The sequence below is a fragment of the Alligator mississippiensis genome, chromosome 11, assembly GCF_030867095.1.
Source record: "Alligator mississippiensis isolate rAllMis1 chromosome 11, rAllMis1, whole genome shotgun sequence".
Classification (NCBI taxonomy): Eukaryota; Metazoa; Chordata; order Crocodylia; family Alligatoridae; genus Alligator; species Alligator mississippiensis.
The window spans coordinates 5,641,546-5,658,556 of record NC_081834.1 but is presented as its reverse complement, the minus strand read 5'-3'; the positions used below and the strand labels follow the sequence as shown (position 1 = coordinate 5,658,556).

At 43.9% G+C, this 17,011-nt stretch overlaps 1 protein-coding gene across 2 annotated transcripts; it reads right to left on the bottom strand.

Moving 5' to 3' along the window:
• Positions 1-109: 109 nt before the first annotated feature.
• On the bottom strand, positions 110-16,947 carry INTS14 (integrator complex subunit 14). Of its 2 annotated transcripts, none has more exons than XM_014606022.3 (12): positions 16,856-16,947; positions 15,257-15,519; positions 13,460-13,567; positions 11,383-11,538; positions 8,906-9,024; positions 8,296-8,438; positions 5,563-5,655; positions 4,039-4,183; positions 3,687-3,820; positions 3,469-3,587; positions 2,050-2,115; positions 110-1,057 (listed from the first exon to the last, which is right to left on the bottom strand). In XM_014606022.3, exons 2-12 carry the CDS (start codon positions 15,476-15,478, stop codon positions 806-808), a joined length of 1,557 nt encoding a protein of 518 aa, XP_014461508.1. In that variant the 5' UTR covers positions 15,479-15,519; positions 16,856-16,947; the 3' UTR covers positions 110-805. The 2 variants fall into 2 exon arrangements, with proteins under 2 accessions (XP_014461508.1, XP_014461507.1); XM_014606021.3 differs by having other exon boundaries at positions 15,257-15,537; positions 16,856-16,944.
• Between the last annotated feature and the right edge of the window lie 64 nt (positions 16,948-17,011).

The window sequence follows — 17,011 nt, the reverse complement described above, 5'->3', positions numbered from 1 at the left end:
GACCTTCATGGGGAACAGCATGGACATACTTTCCCTGGGTCAATATTAAGCCTGTGTAATGCTAAGCATGAATATGCCAGAGATCTTATGAAGCTGGAACCAAAAGCAGTTTCCATAAAACATTAACCTTTATTAATGTCATATCTTACAATTTATTTTTAAAAAGCCCACTTTTTCACTGCAGAATGTAAACTATTCTTCATGGGTGTCAGCACCACTGGACAGGTGATGCTAAAATGTTAGCAACTGCACTTTGAACATCAGGCCATAAATTGTCAGGCAGTTGCTCGTGGAAAAGGTGAGCTGTGCATCCAACCTGGAGCCATGCACGTGTGTGCAGTTGCATACCTGGCACTTGGAAAGGCAAGCCCCAAACGATAACCCCAGCTGTTGGGGGAGAGGCTTCACCAATGCTTGTTGCCACTAATCTAAGTGCTGAGAGTTAGCTCCCAATCGCCAGTGGGTATGGGCATAGTGCTGGCACCATCCACTGCCTGAGAGCATTGCCTTTGTTTCTTCACACATCCTTTAACAACATACCAAGTTCCCTCTGCTCACGCTTAAATGCAGTATTTGAGGCCTTCGCAAGACATTTAAAAATACACTTTCCAGGTCAACCTCTAAATCCACCAAAACCAAAATCAGTCCCACATTTAGAAATAAAGAGACTGTATTTAGAGACTCTCCAATTTGTATCAAAGTTCTTTGAACAATATTTGAACAGGTCCCAGAAGCAAGTAAGACAGGAAACTTTGGACCACTTGAGACTTGGAAATCCTTTCCAAAAAGTTCTAAAAAACAGCTCTCACATTCTCTCGGCACTGCTCCCTGAGAAGTCAGTCTGCAGTGGGGTGATGTTGTGGTCATAGGCAGTATATTCTGAGGTCCCAGTACTTGCCACTTTGAGTTGCTGGGCAGCATGTGTAAGCTGGAATGCTGCATCAGGATGAGCTGTATCCGGGAGAAGGGTGCACTCCCTTTCCAGCATATCGGCCACGCCTTTCAGAAGATCCAAAAAGCCAAAAGCCAAGGCTGCCTTGCGCAAACGGTTCAGTTCCTGGGAGGAAGAAAAATCCCATTGAAAACCATCCCTATTCTTCTAACAAATTCTGCTTCTTGCAAACTTGCTTCAAACAGTAAAACAGGTGGACTCTGGTTTGGGAAGCTTCCCAACCAGAAACAAAATGAAGTAAGGGCAACCTCCAGTGCTACTAAAAGCGCTGAGTTTCCCCATCACCTGCTTTTGTCTGCTTCCATGGTCATATTGCCCTTCTCCCAAGCTAGCAGTCCTGAAGCTAAGTGCTCTGTCATTTGCTCCATCGTAGCATCTCAATCATCAGGGCCAGCAGATTTATAATACCGATTTTCTTAGGTTGTAAATTTATGACAGGGACTGTGGCTCTGCATGTTTTTCTACAGGGCACACCAGCACCCCAGCTGGAGGCAAACATCATAAATTGCTTTTGCTTTATTGTGGGAGGAGTGACAATCGACCCTGGTCATAATCTGGTTTTAAGAGTGCTGCACTGGAGCCATCTGTCCTTGGAGTATTAGATTTCACTCTGCTTTGCTAACAGCAGCCTTCAACATGTTGCAGGCAGCAGCTCCTCAGACGAGCAATTGTGGGGGTTACTGCTCATTCATGCTCTCACTTCCTTCCGTGACCCCTCTGGACCAGTCCTGTGCCCTGTGTACCGGCCTGTGAAAGCAGGATGAGACAGTCTCCCTGCTCCATTTAGGAGCTCACTTGGCAGGAGTGACTAGTGCATACCATTCCTCCTCTCTCTGAGAGAACATCTACCACCCCCAAAACGTACAGGAACTCTGTCCACGCAAGCAGCAGATAGAAGAGGGATTCAGCATCTCAGCTTTACTAATCAGTGAACTGAATCAAATGCCCACCTCCCTCCCTGCAGCTGCTGAGAATTAGTGCCGACCACATGTCAACACCCCCTACATGGCACTCAGGCTCTCTATTGATGGGCCATCACCACTGGGCTTCCAGTTTGTACAGAGTGTGGTTATAATCAATCCTACAAAGTTACTTACTTTATAAAATGTTTGAGTTTTTTCAGGAAGTTTTCTTGCATTTCTCAAGATTTTCTGCACATCCGTCTAGAGAAAGGAAAAGAAAAGATCATGTCATTTTTCAGAGAGACTGCAGGAAAGAATCCCCAACAATGGCTTAGGAAACAATCCTTCAATCTTTCCCGGAGCATCTGTGATTACCGGCTTTTGATGCTACTCACACAGGGTAACGCCCACACGGCAATTACACTAAACCAGTGGTGCTCGATCTTTTTGCCTGGTGGGCCAGACTGGCAGTGCCGAGTCTGTCCACAGACCAGATACAGCTGGCATGCCCTATCCGGCACCTGGGCAGGCACCATCTGGCCATGTAGAGGGGGATGGAGGCAGGCCAGTTCCTGGCACAGAAAAGGAGCTCGACTCAGTCCCATGGAAAGGGAAGGGAAGGGAATGTGGTCTGGCCCTGTAGAGGTGGGGGATTGTGAAGGGGATGGGGCCAGGCCCCAACCTGGCCCCTCAGGGAGGGAAGGGGGCATGGCCAGGCCCTGACCCAGCCCTGTGGGGAGGGGAGGGGGTTGGCCCAGCCCTGCGAGGGAAGGGGGTGCAGCCTGACCTGGCCGCAACTGGACACACACTGGTTGGTGTTTCAGAATTTGGCAGGGGAGAGTGTTTCCATATAAATGGCCACTGCACCCCCACTGCCAATTTTCCTAACCCATAGGTATAGGCGCACTGATATATCCGTTGCCTATTGGACCAGCACCAATAGAAGGAAAACTACATTATTACTAAATATTGGTTATTGGACTGGCATCAGTCGATATGGTTAATAATCAGCTATCAGTATTGGCCAAGAAAATCTTTATTGGTGCACCCCTAGCATGGGGAGCCCTGCAGGCCAGATGTGATGGGTCCACAAGCCGCATTTGGCCTGTAGGCTGGAGGTTGAGCACCCCTGCTCTAAACCAACTGAACTAAGCATGATGCCAAGTGGCCAGGGATGGCTTTCAGTGAACCATCTCCATTTGCTTGTGTGTTTGAATCATGTCATTTTAAAGAGAAAGCTTTTAGAGAAACCACAGTAAAGTAACTGTACAAGATGGAAGCAACAGACACCATTCTGCTGCTAGCAGGGAGGGTATCAACAAAGTCCAGCCAGTAAAAGAAGACGGTAACTTGTTACATGTCAGCTGCCCCACAATAACTACCAGTCTGCCCTAATTAAAGAGCCAAATTGAATCAGTTCAGCCCTATTTCCAAGGGCTATGTTGCCCTAGTTCAGTACTCACTTCCTGTGGGATAGACATGGGGATATAGACAGTTCCCCAGAGCAGCTGACGCACAGTCGAGCCCCACTTATCTGCACCCCTGTGCTGGATACTTCCAAAGGATCACCGGTAAGCTACATCAAAGCACCAAGGCCAAACACAGAGCAGTTACCTGCAGGCCGCTTGGTTTGATCCACACAGTGACATTCTGTGCATAACTCCGCTTATTCTTGGGTTGCAAGGGGAAAGGGCTCTTATTGTCATCTTCCCCATAAGGGTTTTCTTTTGCATCTGAAAGAAGAAAAGACTTTTAAGAACAAGACTTGGCTGGGACATTAACACAACAAACATCACATGCACAAGAGACTTTAAAACTGGCTTAGTTACTACCTGAAATAGGCCCAAGCTGTGCCATTTTCCCTAGCCATGGGAGGGGTTCAGGCCCAGGTTCAAAGAGAGACATCATGAGGTTTGATTTCTTCTTGCTATCAGCCTGGGAGTACAGCATCCCATACCACTCTGGCCTAGAGAAAAGAGTAGACAGTACAGGTTGAAAACTTTATGTTTCTTTCACTTAAATTCACTTCCTACTGTCACTTGAAAGCTTCTGCAAACTACAAAATCCTGAATCACGTTAAAAAAAATCCAGCTTTTGTATCCAGTACTGTGAAATTTGCATAAATGACTGCTCCTATATCCCCAAGGGCAGAGAAAGACTGCAAGAAGAACTCCACATCCATACCCTAACTGGACAATGGCCACCATGCCTTCCACCTTCAGGCTCCCATGCAGCAGTACACAGAAGTTGGGTATTTTGCCAGCAATCTGATTAGCTGAATTCTCATCTTCTGTGTCATCAGTTATCCCTGGACCCAACTCATCCCCTTCTGTGAAAAAAAATAAGAGAGAGAAAGCAAGAGCATAAATTAAAACTTACAAGCACTGGTTCTACTATGCAGGGCATCTAGCACCCGTCGCTAGGAAAGTCCCCTAGAACAGCTGCCTGTCATCAGTGGAGAGCAAACCACCCTATAAGAGCAACATTCGCCCCCCACACACATTCAAAAAAGCAACACTGGCCCCATACACACATTCTCCTTTCTATAGGAAAGCTCCAGTTCTTACACAATCTCAGCTTCCCCTCTGATATGCTGAACCCCATGGGCTAGGACTGCACCACAAGACCGTCTTGAACAGCTGCCAAGTGAAATGCCTGAGCAAAGCAGATTGTACAACTAAGATGGCACAGGATGATGCATTTTTCTTTTGTATCTTCCTCACAAAACTGTTTCTGAAGAGCTGCCCCAGACCCAAGGGTAACTCATCTTTGGAGAAAAAACACTAAAATACCAATATTCTTGCACACAGTGTCTTCTGATCAGAGATCCCTGAACCATCCTCTCTCATGATGTTTCCCATTTCTAGATCAATAGGAGCAATTTGCTGCATGTTAGCAGCTGGAATACAGCTGTGCTTCAGCAAGCAACAGCTGGTTCTTACAAGGGAGACATGTTTGGCAGAACAAGAGTGCTGATATGTAGAGACCAACCCAGTAATTGCAAAGTTTTCCTTTCAATATTTTTTTCCAAGAAAAACCTCACAAAATTTCTTCTTTGCACTGCTCAAGGAAGCATTATCCAGAAACCACAGTGAAAGGATAGTAGAGGTCCATTTGAATGCAACCCAATGCATACAACGAGGAAAGGAGATAACATCTTGAGATTTGCCTAAACACCCTTACAACTCACACCTGCCACCTGGTTACACATGCTGTACAAATAACACTAGCAAGCAGTGGGTGACTTTTCTGAGTAACATAAATAATCACAGTGCTAATTCAAAGCCATTTTGAAGGCCAGATTTAAAAACATCCCAAGCCCCAAATCAGTACAAGCAGATAAATGCCCGCATTAAGCATTCATCTTGTGTCGCCTGCTTCCTGACCAGGGTTACTTTTAGCTCTAAATTCAGAAAGTTGTATTTATGGTGTTACAAAAGGGTCACTTCCCCTTGTAGCACCTTCGCCTTTTCATATACAGATGCACTTTTAAGAGGATTTTTTTTAAAGAAAGAAGGTAGAGGTAGGGTTTAAGATTTTAATTTTAATGTGGCCATCAAAAACGTCCCTTTTTAAGGACACGGCACTTGCCCTTTATGAGATCTGCAGGATGCTGGGCTTTCCTGTATTCCCACCATGCCAACAGAAGATAAAAACAGTGAATTCCAAACAGCACAACAACAACCATTAGAAACAAAATCTGCTCACCTTTGTTGAGTGCTATTGGCAGCACCAGGTGTCTAGATAAGACAGGAGGGCTAGAAATATCAGCTATGTCTATAAAACCAACTATTTCTAGATCTGTAAAGAAACAATAGATTTAGGTCAGATTTGGAAACAGGCAATACATTTTTTACAATCAGTTTAACATCACTAGTTCTTGGATGTCTGGAAGCTTTTTGTGTCTACAGCACCTATCACACTGGGACCTGAACATGAGCAGGAACTGTCTGTGTTACAAACACAGCAATAATGGAACTTCAAAGTGGGCCATTAAAAACCAACTATCACAGGTAGCCCTTCTGCAAGAGGCACCAGGTTATCCAGGAAAGATGTTGTTATAACTATCAGCTTTTTCAAGGCATTTGTTATAAATCGTAAAGGACAGGAATGGTCACTCATCTCTGAAATTGCAGATGTGGATTGTCTGAGATTTTAATGAGGGTAAGGCTGAGTGCCTGAGCCACTCCCTTCCCATCACTCACACAGCACACAGGGAACAGAAGTCTCTCTTCATCTCCTTTCCAGAGTTAGCCCCACTGAAGAGAATCGCTAGCAAATATAAATTCAGCATAGCCCCCTTCTGCTGCTCCAGCTTCTGTATCCAAGATGCACAGAATAATGAAGCAGGGGAGCCAGAGCATGGTGAATCCCTTGGGCACCATACTTACCCAGTACAAGTCAGAGGAGTTCCTGGGTTCATCTAATAAACGCTGAGATCTAATAAACGCTGTAATCTTTATATTAAATGTTTCAGCTCTGTGGCAACGAATCTGGCCCAAAGGCTATAAAAATTGATGTTTTCCATAGCTAATACACCACTTAATTAAACTTACAAATGGTCAATTGAACTGCAATTAAGGTGCAGTTCAATGGACATAGAGCAACACCTCATTTATACCAAATTTCCTGTCTGAAGTGACAGGCAGCTCACCCGCTTAGCGGAAATACAATGAGAAGTCCTCTTATCCAAACTAACACCATGCCCCCATTTTGTTCAGCTGTGCTAGCTTTCAGTACTCATATCAATTTCTATTTAAAAGTAATACCAGTCTGAATTCAATGTAGACCCCACAAAAACATGTAATTACACTGTGCTCCCCACCCAAATATTTGTCCTTTGTATCTGTAAAAATCAATGAAGCCTAGATGCCCCAGCTGCAGTGAACCTACTGCACTTGTAGTGCAATTTAATGTAATTGTTTGATCACTGTATTTTTTGCAAGTACCCACTTTTGGCTGAACAATGCAATTGAGCCAAATCTCATTTACAAAACTGCACAGGGGAGATTGGGGAAGGGAAATGACCGCCTGGAACAATCTGCCATTACTACCAAACAGTAAGGAATAAAGTCAAAAGCACCAGGGCAAGTGCACAATATGGACGAGCTAGAGGTTACTTTGCTGAGGCAACCTTGCATTCTCTATCTACGCCATAGGTGCAAACACTGCAGTATATGCTCTCTTTGTCATGCGCTTGCTGATTTGTGGGTTGTGCGCAATTATCAGTGTCCCCTGTGGTTGGGTGTCATTCACCATCTGCGAACAATGACTCTGCCCTTCCTCATTGTTTTTAGAGAGAATTTAGGAGGGGCAAGCAGTGCCAGATTGACAGGGCTAGAGAAGGAAGATCTAGGCAATGGCAGTGGAAGCTTTCTCCAGGCTGCCCTGCCAATCTTCTCAATCCCAGCCTCTCAAGAACAGCTCAGTCTCTGCTGGCTTCTCTACAGAGCCTGCTCCTTTGTTCCAAGGGACAATAAGGTTTTGATGCAAGCTTTCTTATATGACCTGCATTGCCACCACCAGCTCATTTGCCTTTGAGCGACCTTCAGAGGATAATGGTTTCTAGTCACCACCAGGCTGCCCTGATTTCAAATTGCCCAGCTGTGAAAGTCTCCATATCTGCTTGTCAGACTCCTAAAACCAGCCAGTCTCCATTTAAGAGGTTCAGACTAGAACTTGTAACCTAGGGACAAAGGAGACTTTAAGAATCCTTTGCCCCCTCCCACTGTATACGGACAATTAGACTCTCCACACTGTTGTATGCTCTAGCCCAGTGGTCCTTAACCTTTTTTGTATCAGGACCCATTTGTAAACATCGATGGCCAGTCTCAACCTGGTGCCCCTCACTCCTGACTCACTGCCCCCCACCCTCCAGTGTGTGGGGCAGGGAGTAGGTGTGTGTGGGGTATGGCAGGACCCAAGCAGCCCCTTGGAGGCTGGGACTCTGAAAGCTTGCAATGGAAAGCCCAGGGTTTCCCCACGTTTTTCTCCTTTAAAGGAGAATCTATTTTTAGTTTGTTGATCCATTTTTAAAGTTTGTTCACCACCCTTTCATGTATTCTTGTGACCCACTTTCGGGTGGCGACCTACAGGTTGAGAAATGCTGCTCTAGCCCAACATGCCCCTTCTACCCTCTACATCATACTTTCAGAGAAATCCCTGGAGGTCAGTCTGCAGCTGTCCACCTGCCCCTGCACCAGGGAAATTTTCACCTTGGGTGAAACAAAGCTTTTAGAAACCCTCTATATCACTCCAGCCCCATACAGGAGTCTGAAAAGGGTGAGTACAACTGCAGTGTTACTGGTGACTACATGCCACTCCTTGCGGGGCAGAGAGTGAGGAGGGAACGTGCACTATGCAAGGTGGGGGACGCTAGAAGAGAAATAAAAATTAAAACTAAAGTAAATTTAAATCAAAAACAAAACAAACATTTGTTACCTGTATTTATTGCTTTGGGGATAGGATCTATTTCCTCATCTATAATGAAAGGTTCTGGTCTGGGAAATACTTGCACATCAGATGTTAAGTGGCCACATTTGAGAACAGCGTGGAATGGTGTATAAGCCAGGTCTATTAGTTTTCTAGAACATGATTGTTTATTATTAGGGAAAAAGTAAGACAAATCAGTTGAAAATAAATTATTTAAGCTTGTTTAAAGTGCACTAGCTGAGCTCCCAAATCTTTTGTAAAATCTGAAGATAACTTGATAGTTATAGCATTGCCCAGTGATGAAATGATACAGTACATTATGAATTTTATGGCATGTTAATGCTGGTTCTTGAAAAGGTTCCAGGCAAATTTGCATCCCAAGTTGTCAAATTAAAGGAAAATATCTGTAAATATGGATGCTGCTGTTTTTAATTACAGAGTACACAAAATAAATACCAGCCATAACCCAAGAAGGACAAGGTAGATCAATAATATAGTCAAAACGATGTTGGAAAGAAAAAACCTCCGAGTTCAAATATCACAAATTATCAGTTATCTTGCATTAGGTTTTTCTTTACAGGTGTAAATTAAGAACCATATGAGTTACAAGCCTACTAACCCAAACATGGACTGTACATTCTTCAAGCAAAGAGGTCCATCAATGGTAAAAATCTGTCCCTCCCCATTGTTCAAATCTATGAGTCGTTCCAGACAATCGAGAGAATCCGAGCTCTGGAGCTGTAAAGAAAAAGAAAAGATATCCATATAGCACAAGAACAGAACAAATGTGTTATTACACAGATTTTAAGATTCCCTCTGCCAATAAGAGTAAGGTCTGTGTGAACGGAAAATTATCTGATTAATTTTTAAAGCTGCCAAAGAGTTTGCTCCTGCAAGAAATTTACTCCTAATGTAACTTTTATTATTAGCCAGAATATGGCCCTTATACTGCAGCTGGTAAATCATAGTTTCCAAAGCCTTTTCAAAAGCTCCAGTACTCACAAGAACACTTAGTTTTCAAGAGTACTGAAGTACCTTTAATAATATAAATGGTGTATTTCTAGAGTCCCTTTCCTCAAAGGATTACTTCGAGGGTAAGGTCCTTGGAGTAGAGGCTATTTTTCTGCTATGTGCTTGTATAGTGCTTGGTGCAGCATAGCCATTATCTCTGGCTGGATCCCCCAGGCACCACTGCAATAGAAATAATCTCACAGCACTTTACCAGTAATGGCAAGGCATTGCAAATAGCACTCTCTCCATCAGGAGCTATGTGTCTGAGAAATCAAGGGTGAAATCCCAGTTTCAGAGATGCCAATGACAAAACTCCTATTAGCCAAGTAATTACCTACAATGCAACAGTGATGAAGTGCAGGCCAGAGCCCAGTTTTCCTCACTAGGCCCTATCCCAGGGGTGAGCAAAATGTGGCCCGGGAGCCGGATGCAGCCTGCCAGGCCATTCTATCCAGCCTGCGGGGCCCCTAAAAAATTTAGAAAATCAATATTAGTCTGCCCTGGGCTACCTGTCATGCGGCCCTTGATGGCTTGCCAAAACTCAGTAAGCGGCCCTCCACCCAAAATAATTGCTTGCCCCTGCCCTATCCACTAACCACAAACTGTATTCTGCCTTCCTCGATGTGCAGTTTTAGACCATCTTAACTGCAGTCAGGCAGAGTTTACATTTCTTAATTAGGAATGGGCTGGATGCAGATATTTTACCACTGGAAAAGAACAGAGCTTCACAATACGTCTGTATGTTAACTCTTCCTAACGGTCCTTGCCAGTGAGAGGTAGACAGTTGAGGAGAAGCCTAAATCCAAATGGCTGGACCTTAGGCCAGTCAATTTTTTTTTAATAAAGGTTTTCATTTGAAGACGAAAAATACTGGAAAAATCTGCTGGCCTTTCCTAAATTCTTCATTCTCAATTCAGAAAATGAAAATTTAACACATGAACATTTTTCACAGCCACTATGTTAGTGATTTTGATGCATTCAATGACAAATTTATTTCAAACTTTTAAAATAAAAAATGGGGCCATTTCCAACTCTGTTTAAAGGACACCAGCAAAACTTCTCATCAAGATTCTCCTTCCTGTATCTTTTGACCAGCTCTAGCTAAGATTAAGTTAATTGGACTTCAGCACAAACCATGCATGTCTTATGTTTAGTGCAACATTGGATTGGATGCAACCTAGAAATATATTCATAGCTGTATTTTATTAGTGACTATAATAGCTTCCCGATTTTTTAGAATAATATAATTTTAAGAGAGGGCTAGCAAAACATTATTCTCTTCCCATGGGAGGTTCTCAGAGATTGCTTGTGAGAGTGACTGCACATCCTATTAATAAAAGATCACCTTAAGAAGATTTTTCAATTTATTCTAAAATGTTAATAACACTTTATCAGCTTGATCAAGAAAATCATCCTTGACAAAGATCTCCAACCTGCAATATAAGCAGCACACCTGCATAAATGGAAAATCCTTCTATTCATGGCATTTCTGGCGTGCCCATTATGGAAAAATATAAGTGACAAACAAAAAAACATTTTTATTACTAAATAACTCTAAGATTTTCAAAAGTGGAGCTCAGATTTTTGGAGGTGCCCAAGAGTGATATGGTCAAACTCTCATGAAAACAGATTAGGAATCTTTTTTTCAAAATGCCAACCCAGGAGCTGAAAGTCTACATTTACATTTGCAAATAAACAATTAATTTTTCCGAAATGCTGGGCATCCAGTAGTCCACTTGAAAAATGAGCCATTTACTGAAGACAGGATATGGATTTCGGAGACTAATTTTAGGACCTTATTTTTCAACATCTCAGCCTCACCTAGCACAGAAAGTTGTACCCACAGAAATCCTGAAATAAAGAGGATAATTCCCTAGAACAAAACTGCCAAGAATCATCAGAGTCTGGAACCTCATGTTTTTTAATCTAAAGGTAGTCATAAAATTAGGTAGCAAACACTGCAGTTAAATGTGACCAAATTATCACCCAAACCAAGCACTATAGAACTAGGATGTTAGAAAGTGACTGAGAACATGTAAGAACTATTATCCCCAACACTGAAAAATAAGTTGTGAAAAGAATCACCTCTTCCAGATTAGCCATGCACATGACGTACAACTTGGAGGGGAAGGGGAAAGGCAGAGGAAATCGGTTGCTTTCACTTCGTTGGTTATGAGTAGTTAAGGAGTGCCGCAGAGAGCCTCTGCCAATCCCTAAGCAGCCATCAGTTACTAGGACAACCTAGTGTGAAAGAAAAGGATATATCAGCAATTCCAACTCAACATGCCTTCACCTGTAGACAGGCATCAACATGGCAAACACTTATACCTGTACTTAACTTCACTCAAGCCAGTTGTCCCATTGGGACCACCCAGCTCAACCATGAAAATCCTTACTCACACAAGCAGTCCCTGTTTACATGGACTAGGTAGATAAGGATTACTGTTATAAAGTCTGCAGAGTTAGGCACTCGTATTACAAGTACATTACATAATGCATTTAACCACTACAAATTAAATGCTCTACATAATAAATAGTTGTATGTACCTTCTAAAGTTTTAATTAAGCAAATAGGATAGGATGCATTTTTATAAGTATCATATGCTGCTACCAATAAACATAGACTGATTAGTAAAATTACATTTTTGAGTCTTACAAAGCTCTGCATCCTTTCAGCATAGAGACTACCTTCTCATAAGGCCACGCAACTGCTGTGGGCTCAAAACCCTCAGACAAAAGATGCTAGGGACGTGCAATCTGTTATCATTGTATAAAGAAAAGGGCCAACCTAATTTCCACAGATATCAATTGGGGCCACACCAAGGAAAGAGCTGTAAGGTACATTAGACCCTCCATACATTGCTAACAATTATAGGCTTGCATACTAGTCTGTTCAGATCTTTCAGCAGCAGTGATAGGTACTCATGATAAGATTTTCCATTGAAACGAAGCCCAAAGTTGGCTGTAAAAATTCCCTATGAGTTACCTAAAATAATTGGATTGTGTGTACCCCAGTGAAATGTAGCCATTTCTATGCTAGAATATGGCTGCTGTCTGACCTCTGTACACCAACTCTGCACAACAGGTTAGATCAAGAAGTAAGGAACACCAAAACCCGGTGAAATTAAATATTTATTCTTTATATCCAGAGCTATGATCCAGATTTTTAGCAGATGGAAAGGGAACACACAGTTCACAATGCTCTTCTTTTCAACAGCCCATTCTGCCACTTGCATCATCTCTGTGGTGCTTTTGTTTGCTGCAGAGCTTGCCAAGAAGATGCTTTACTATGAAAAGATTTTGCACAGTACATTTTTCATTGCTTTGCAATCAGTCACCTGATAGGCCAGCACAGTGGTGCCTCATATAAGAGATCAAGTTGCTAAGAATCTGATCTGCGTTTGATTGTTTTACACCCTTCTAATTCTTAGCTTTAGATGTCTGCTTTTTCAAGGTGCCTTTATAATGGTGAGACTATGAGAGGTTCTATCTAGACAATGAACCTCCTCAGATTTTTAATTCTTTCTTTGAAGAATGCATAAGAGATGTTCCTCAGTCCACTGAGCTGCAAAATTAGTTAATTTAAATCATAACTCAAACAGCCACAGGCTATTAGTGTCTTGGAAAAAATGAGGGCTAAATTCAGACTTTTCCCTTCAAAGGAACACAGCTGAAAGCTTTGATGGCTGAGTGAATGTTCTTTGAATTCTTCAATCTGATCAGGGCAGATGTAAGCAGCTCATTTGGTTTGGGGTTCGAGGACAAACCATGCTCAACAGCAACCCTTACCCTTGCTTGGCCCTGATCCTCACAGTGAATACTGGGAAAGGACAGTTGTATATGACCATGTCTCCTACCTAGCTGGCTATGGCTCCTCGGGGATAATAGCCAGGAACATAAAACAAGCTTCCCCAAAGTGCTCAAGGATCACCACTTTGTACCATGCAAATCTGTACTGAAGAGGGTTTCCCAGTACTGTTCTTTCAACCACTATCTGGGTAGAAGTCAGTCCCAAATTGGCTGCTAGGCACTTTACAGAAGGGCTGAAGTCTTCCATTGCAATAATGGCTATATACATTCATTTTTCAATATGCAGTTTACAGCACTCCAGAACTACTTGGATTGTTCTTAGAATCCAACAAACTCAGCCACCAACCATTACCTGGCAGGGAATTGCTGCACCCCATTCCTGCTGCACAATGTTGCACACCCCAAGCAGTGCTGCTTCTAGGCATGTTTTGTCATAATCGTCCATGTTGCTTAAGGCTTCCTGCAAAGACAAGTGAACATCAGCACCTCTGGGTGGAGTATCATCATCACAAACCATATACAGTTTATTTAGAGACCAGAAATAACTCATACTTATTTTCTGTGCCCACTGCATTACTATCAAAGGGAGAAACAATTATTAAACATCACCTGCAAAATTTAAAAATTAGGCTTTTGCCCTTTTATGATGTAGAAGGAAAGAACTAAGGTTTGATTGGTTTTATTCAGTATTTTCTGCTCTCTCCTTTTAGAGATTCAGGTCTGGCAGACCGCATATTAACTGGAGAACAACTGAAACTGTGAGCAAAGAACAAAAGCTGAGAGGAAAGGAATCTAAGTACATGTAAGGCACAACCCATTTTTTAAAGATCCTTTACAGGTCTCTGAAAATAATAAAGGTAAATGCTGAAAGCTGTGCTGTTACTCCATGTAAAGCACAGTATTTGCTCCCATTGTCCTGATGTTTCAAACACCCGCATACACACAAAATGACAATCTTCTGCTAACAGCACTGCCCATTCAAGGATCTCAGAATGCTTTCTGAGGGTCCATTTATTCACCCAGTGAAGTGATTGGAAAACCATGCTCAGCTTTAAAAGGCTCTATTTATCCATATCATAAATATGACCCTGAGGAATGCAGCCTCACAATACCACTATGAGGCAAGGCAGCTATTATAGCTCCAGTTTATAGAGGTGGTGGAAACTGTGCCATAGGGTGCTTGCCCCACAGCCTGAAATCTTGCCACACGTGAAATCTAGCAGAGAGAGAGATTTGTGTCCATGTTTAGCTTCAACTATACAACTTTCCCTCCTCTTTAAAATGGAAATATATATTAGATCAGCAAAGCATCACAACCCACTGCAAAATACATACAGCGGTACAACCTACAGGGATTTGGTTGAACGCTTTGGGCCTGACAGATTTCCCAAGGCCAACTGTACAGAAATACTCTAGGGAAATGAGAACGTGGCAAAATTCAGATGATAAAGGGCAAGCAGTACGGGGCACTGGTTTTAAGCAACAAGTCTGTCCAAGGACTTACACATTTATAAACCAGTGTGTATGACATGGTGCCTGCAGTAGCTGAGGACTGGACTTGAAGACCCAGGTCTCTTCTAGTACTATGTTTCATAATCAGGCAACTTGAATCTCACAGTGCTGTGTCCTAACATTTCTCGAGCACATCTACAACCTTCCTGTGTTCTCCGCATCTCCGTTTCTTTAGCCAGTTGTGCCGGCTTACTGAAAACCTCTCACTCACTTTTTCCCATTCTCCTCCTACTTCTGTATTGTCCCCTGCAAAAAAACACCTCTTTGCATCTATCCTAAACCTTCCAAAAGCTTCTTTCTGCTGCATCACCTATGGAACAAGCCAATGCTCACATCCAAAAATATGACTGTCACAGAACCATCAGTATGCAGACATAGCTCACCAAGTAACCACCTCATTTTGTTATTCAGCCCCCTTTTCTCACATTTTCTTCCTCCTCGCAATTAACCCACTTCAGCTGCTACCTGATAATTTAGGTGAGTTCTGGAGGGAGGAATGGTCTCTTCGCTAGTCTGCGTAAACTGGCCATGAGATCCTTAGGTGAAAGGGCTAGTTTCACTGTAATTCTGAAACATGGTGAATGTTACAAACACCAGCAACTCGTTGATTCTCAAGTACATTTTTTAAATGCTGTACCTGAAGTGTGTTGTAATCTCTGGTAAAGGGAACCATCAGCTCCCAAAGCGATGAAAAAACCACCAAGGCTGTAAATTCAAGTTTGTAGTTGGTGGCCATGTGTTCAAACAACATGGTCAGTCCATGGATAGCCAGGTGTTTCCGCTGATACTCTTCAGAGCCTTCCACCGAGACAGGCCGGGTCATGGAGAGCGACACGTCCATCACCACCACCGTCGGCATGATGATCTGTCCTTTCTGTTACCGAGCAAAACAGCGCCTCACTGCAAACGGGAAAAGCTCTGTGGAGCGATTATCAAAGCAGCAAAGTTAGGGCTCTGCTACACATTCATATGAAAGCTAGATATGAACCAGCTATACAGCTGTTACACATTTTCAGGCACTAACTTTATAGCTGGTTGGCTCTTTTTACAGCAGGACAGTCATTTTTATTGTGCGAGAATAACTTTGCACGTGTAGTGGGTCTGCCTTTATGGCATGATTCACCAGTGAACTGTGTAATAAGTCCTCTGCATTTGTGCCCAGCCTTACTTTGCACGTGTAGCCAGGCCACCTTCATTGCACAATTCACCAGTGAACTGTGTGATAAGTACTTTGCACTTGCAGCCAGCCTTACTTTGCATGTGTGGCGGGTCTACCTTTATTGCGTGATTCACAGAATCATAAAAAATGAGGGCTGGAAGAGACCTCAGGAGGTCACAAATAGTCCAACCCCTGCTCCGAGAGTCCTTTACGCTTGTGGCCGGCCTTACTTTGCATGTGTAGCCGGGCTGCACTTATTGTGCGATCCACCAATGAACTGTGCACTAAGTCCTTTGCACTTGCAGCCGGCCTTACCTTGCACATGTGGCCGCGCTGCATTTATTGCACGATCCACCAGCGAACCGTGCAATAAATCCTTTGCACTTGTGGCACATTTATTGTGCAATCCACCAGTGAACCGTGCAATAAGTCCTTTGCACTTGTGGCACACTTATTGCGCGACCCACCAGTAATCCGTGCAATAAATCCTTTGCACTTGTGGCACTTGTTGTGCGATCCACCAGTGATCTGTGCAAGAAGCCCTTTGCACTTGTGGCACACTTATTGTGCAGTCCACCAGTGATCTGTGCAAGAAGCCCTTTGCACTTGTGGCGCTTGTTGTGCGATCCACCAGTGAACCGTGCAAGAAACCCTTTGCACTCATGGCGCATTTATTGCATGACCCACCAGTGATCTGTGCAATAAGTCCTTTGCACTTGTGGCACACTTATTGTGCAATCCACCAGTGAACCGTGCAAGAAACCCTTTGCACTTGTGGCACACTTATTGTGCAGTCCACCAGTGAACCGTGCAAGAAACCCTTTGCACTTGTGGCACACTTATTGAGCAATCCACCAGAGAACCGTGCACTAAATCCGTAGCACTGGCGGCGGCCTTCCTTCGCAGGCGTGCCCGGGCCGCATTTATCGCGCGACGCAGCAGCGACCTGTGCCATAAGTCCTTCGCGCTTGCGGCGCATTTATTGCGCGACCCACCGGCCCTCAGCACCGGCCCGGCGCGGCCCGGCCGCTCTCGCCCCGGCCACCGCGGAGTCGCGCCGCGCAGCCCCGGCCTCACCTCACAGGCCCCGCCAGAAGCCGGCCGAGCTGCGCCCGGGGAGGCCGGAAGCGCTGCGCTGCGCTGCGCTGCGCTGCGCGGGCGGGCGGTTGGAGGCGGAGGCGAGCGCGGCCTGAGGCGGGTGCGTGCGGGGCAGGGGCGCGCAGTCATGAGGGC

What these genes read in the sequence shown, in the direction of transcription:
- INTS14 (XM_014606022.3), bottom strand. Translation starts at nt 15,478, where the DNA reads ATGCCGACGGTGGTGGTGATGGACGTGTCGCTCTCCATGACCCGGCCT. An exon ending in GCATGGCTAATCTGGAAGAG is followed by an intron (nt 9,025 to 11,382) that starts GTGATTCTTTTC and finishes TTTTCTTTACAG; the next exon opens with CTCCAGAGCTCGGATTCTCT. An exon ending in TCAAACCAAGCGGCCTGCAG is followed by an intron (nt 2,116 to 3,468) that starts GTAACTGCTCTG and finishes TCCTTTCTCTAG; the next exon opens with ACGGATGTGCAGAAAATCTT.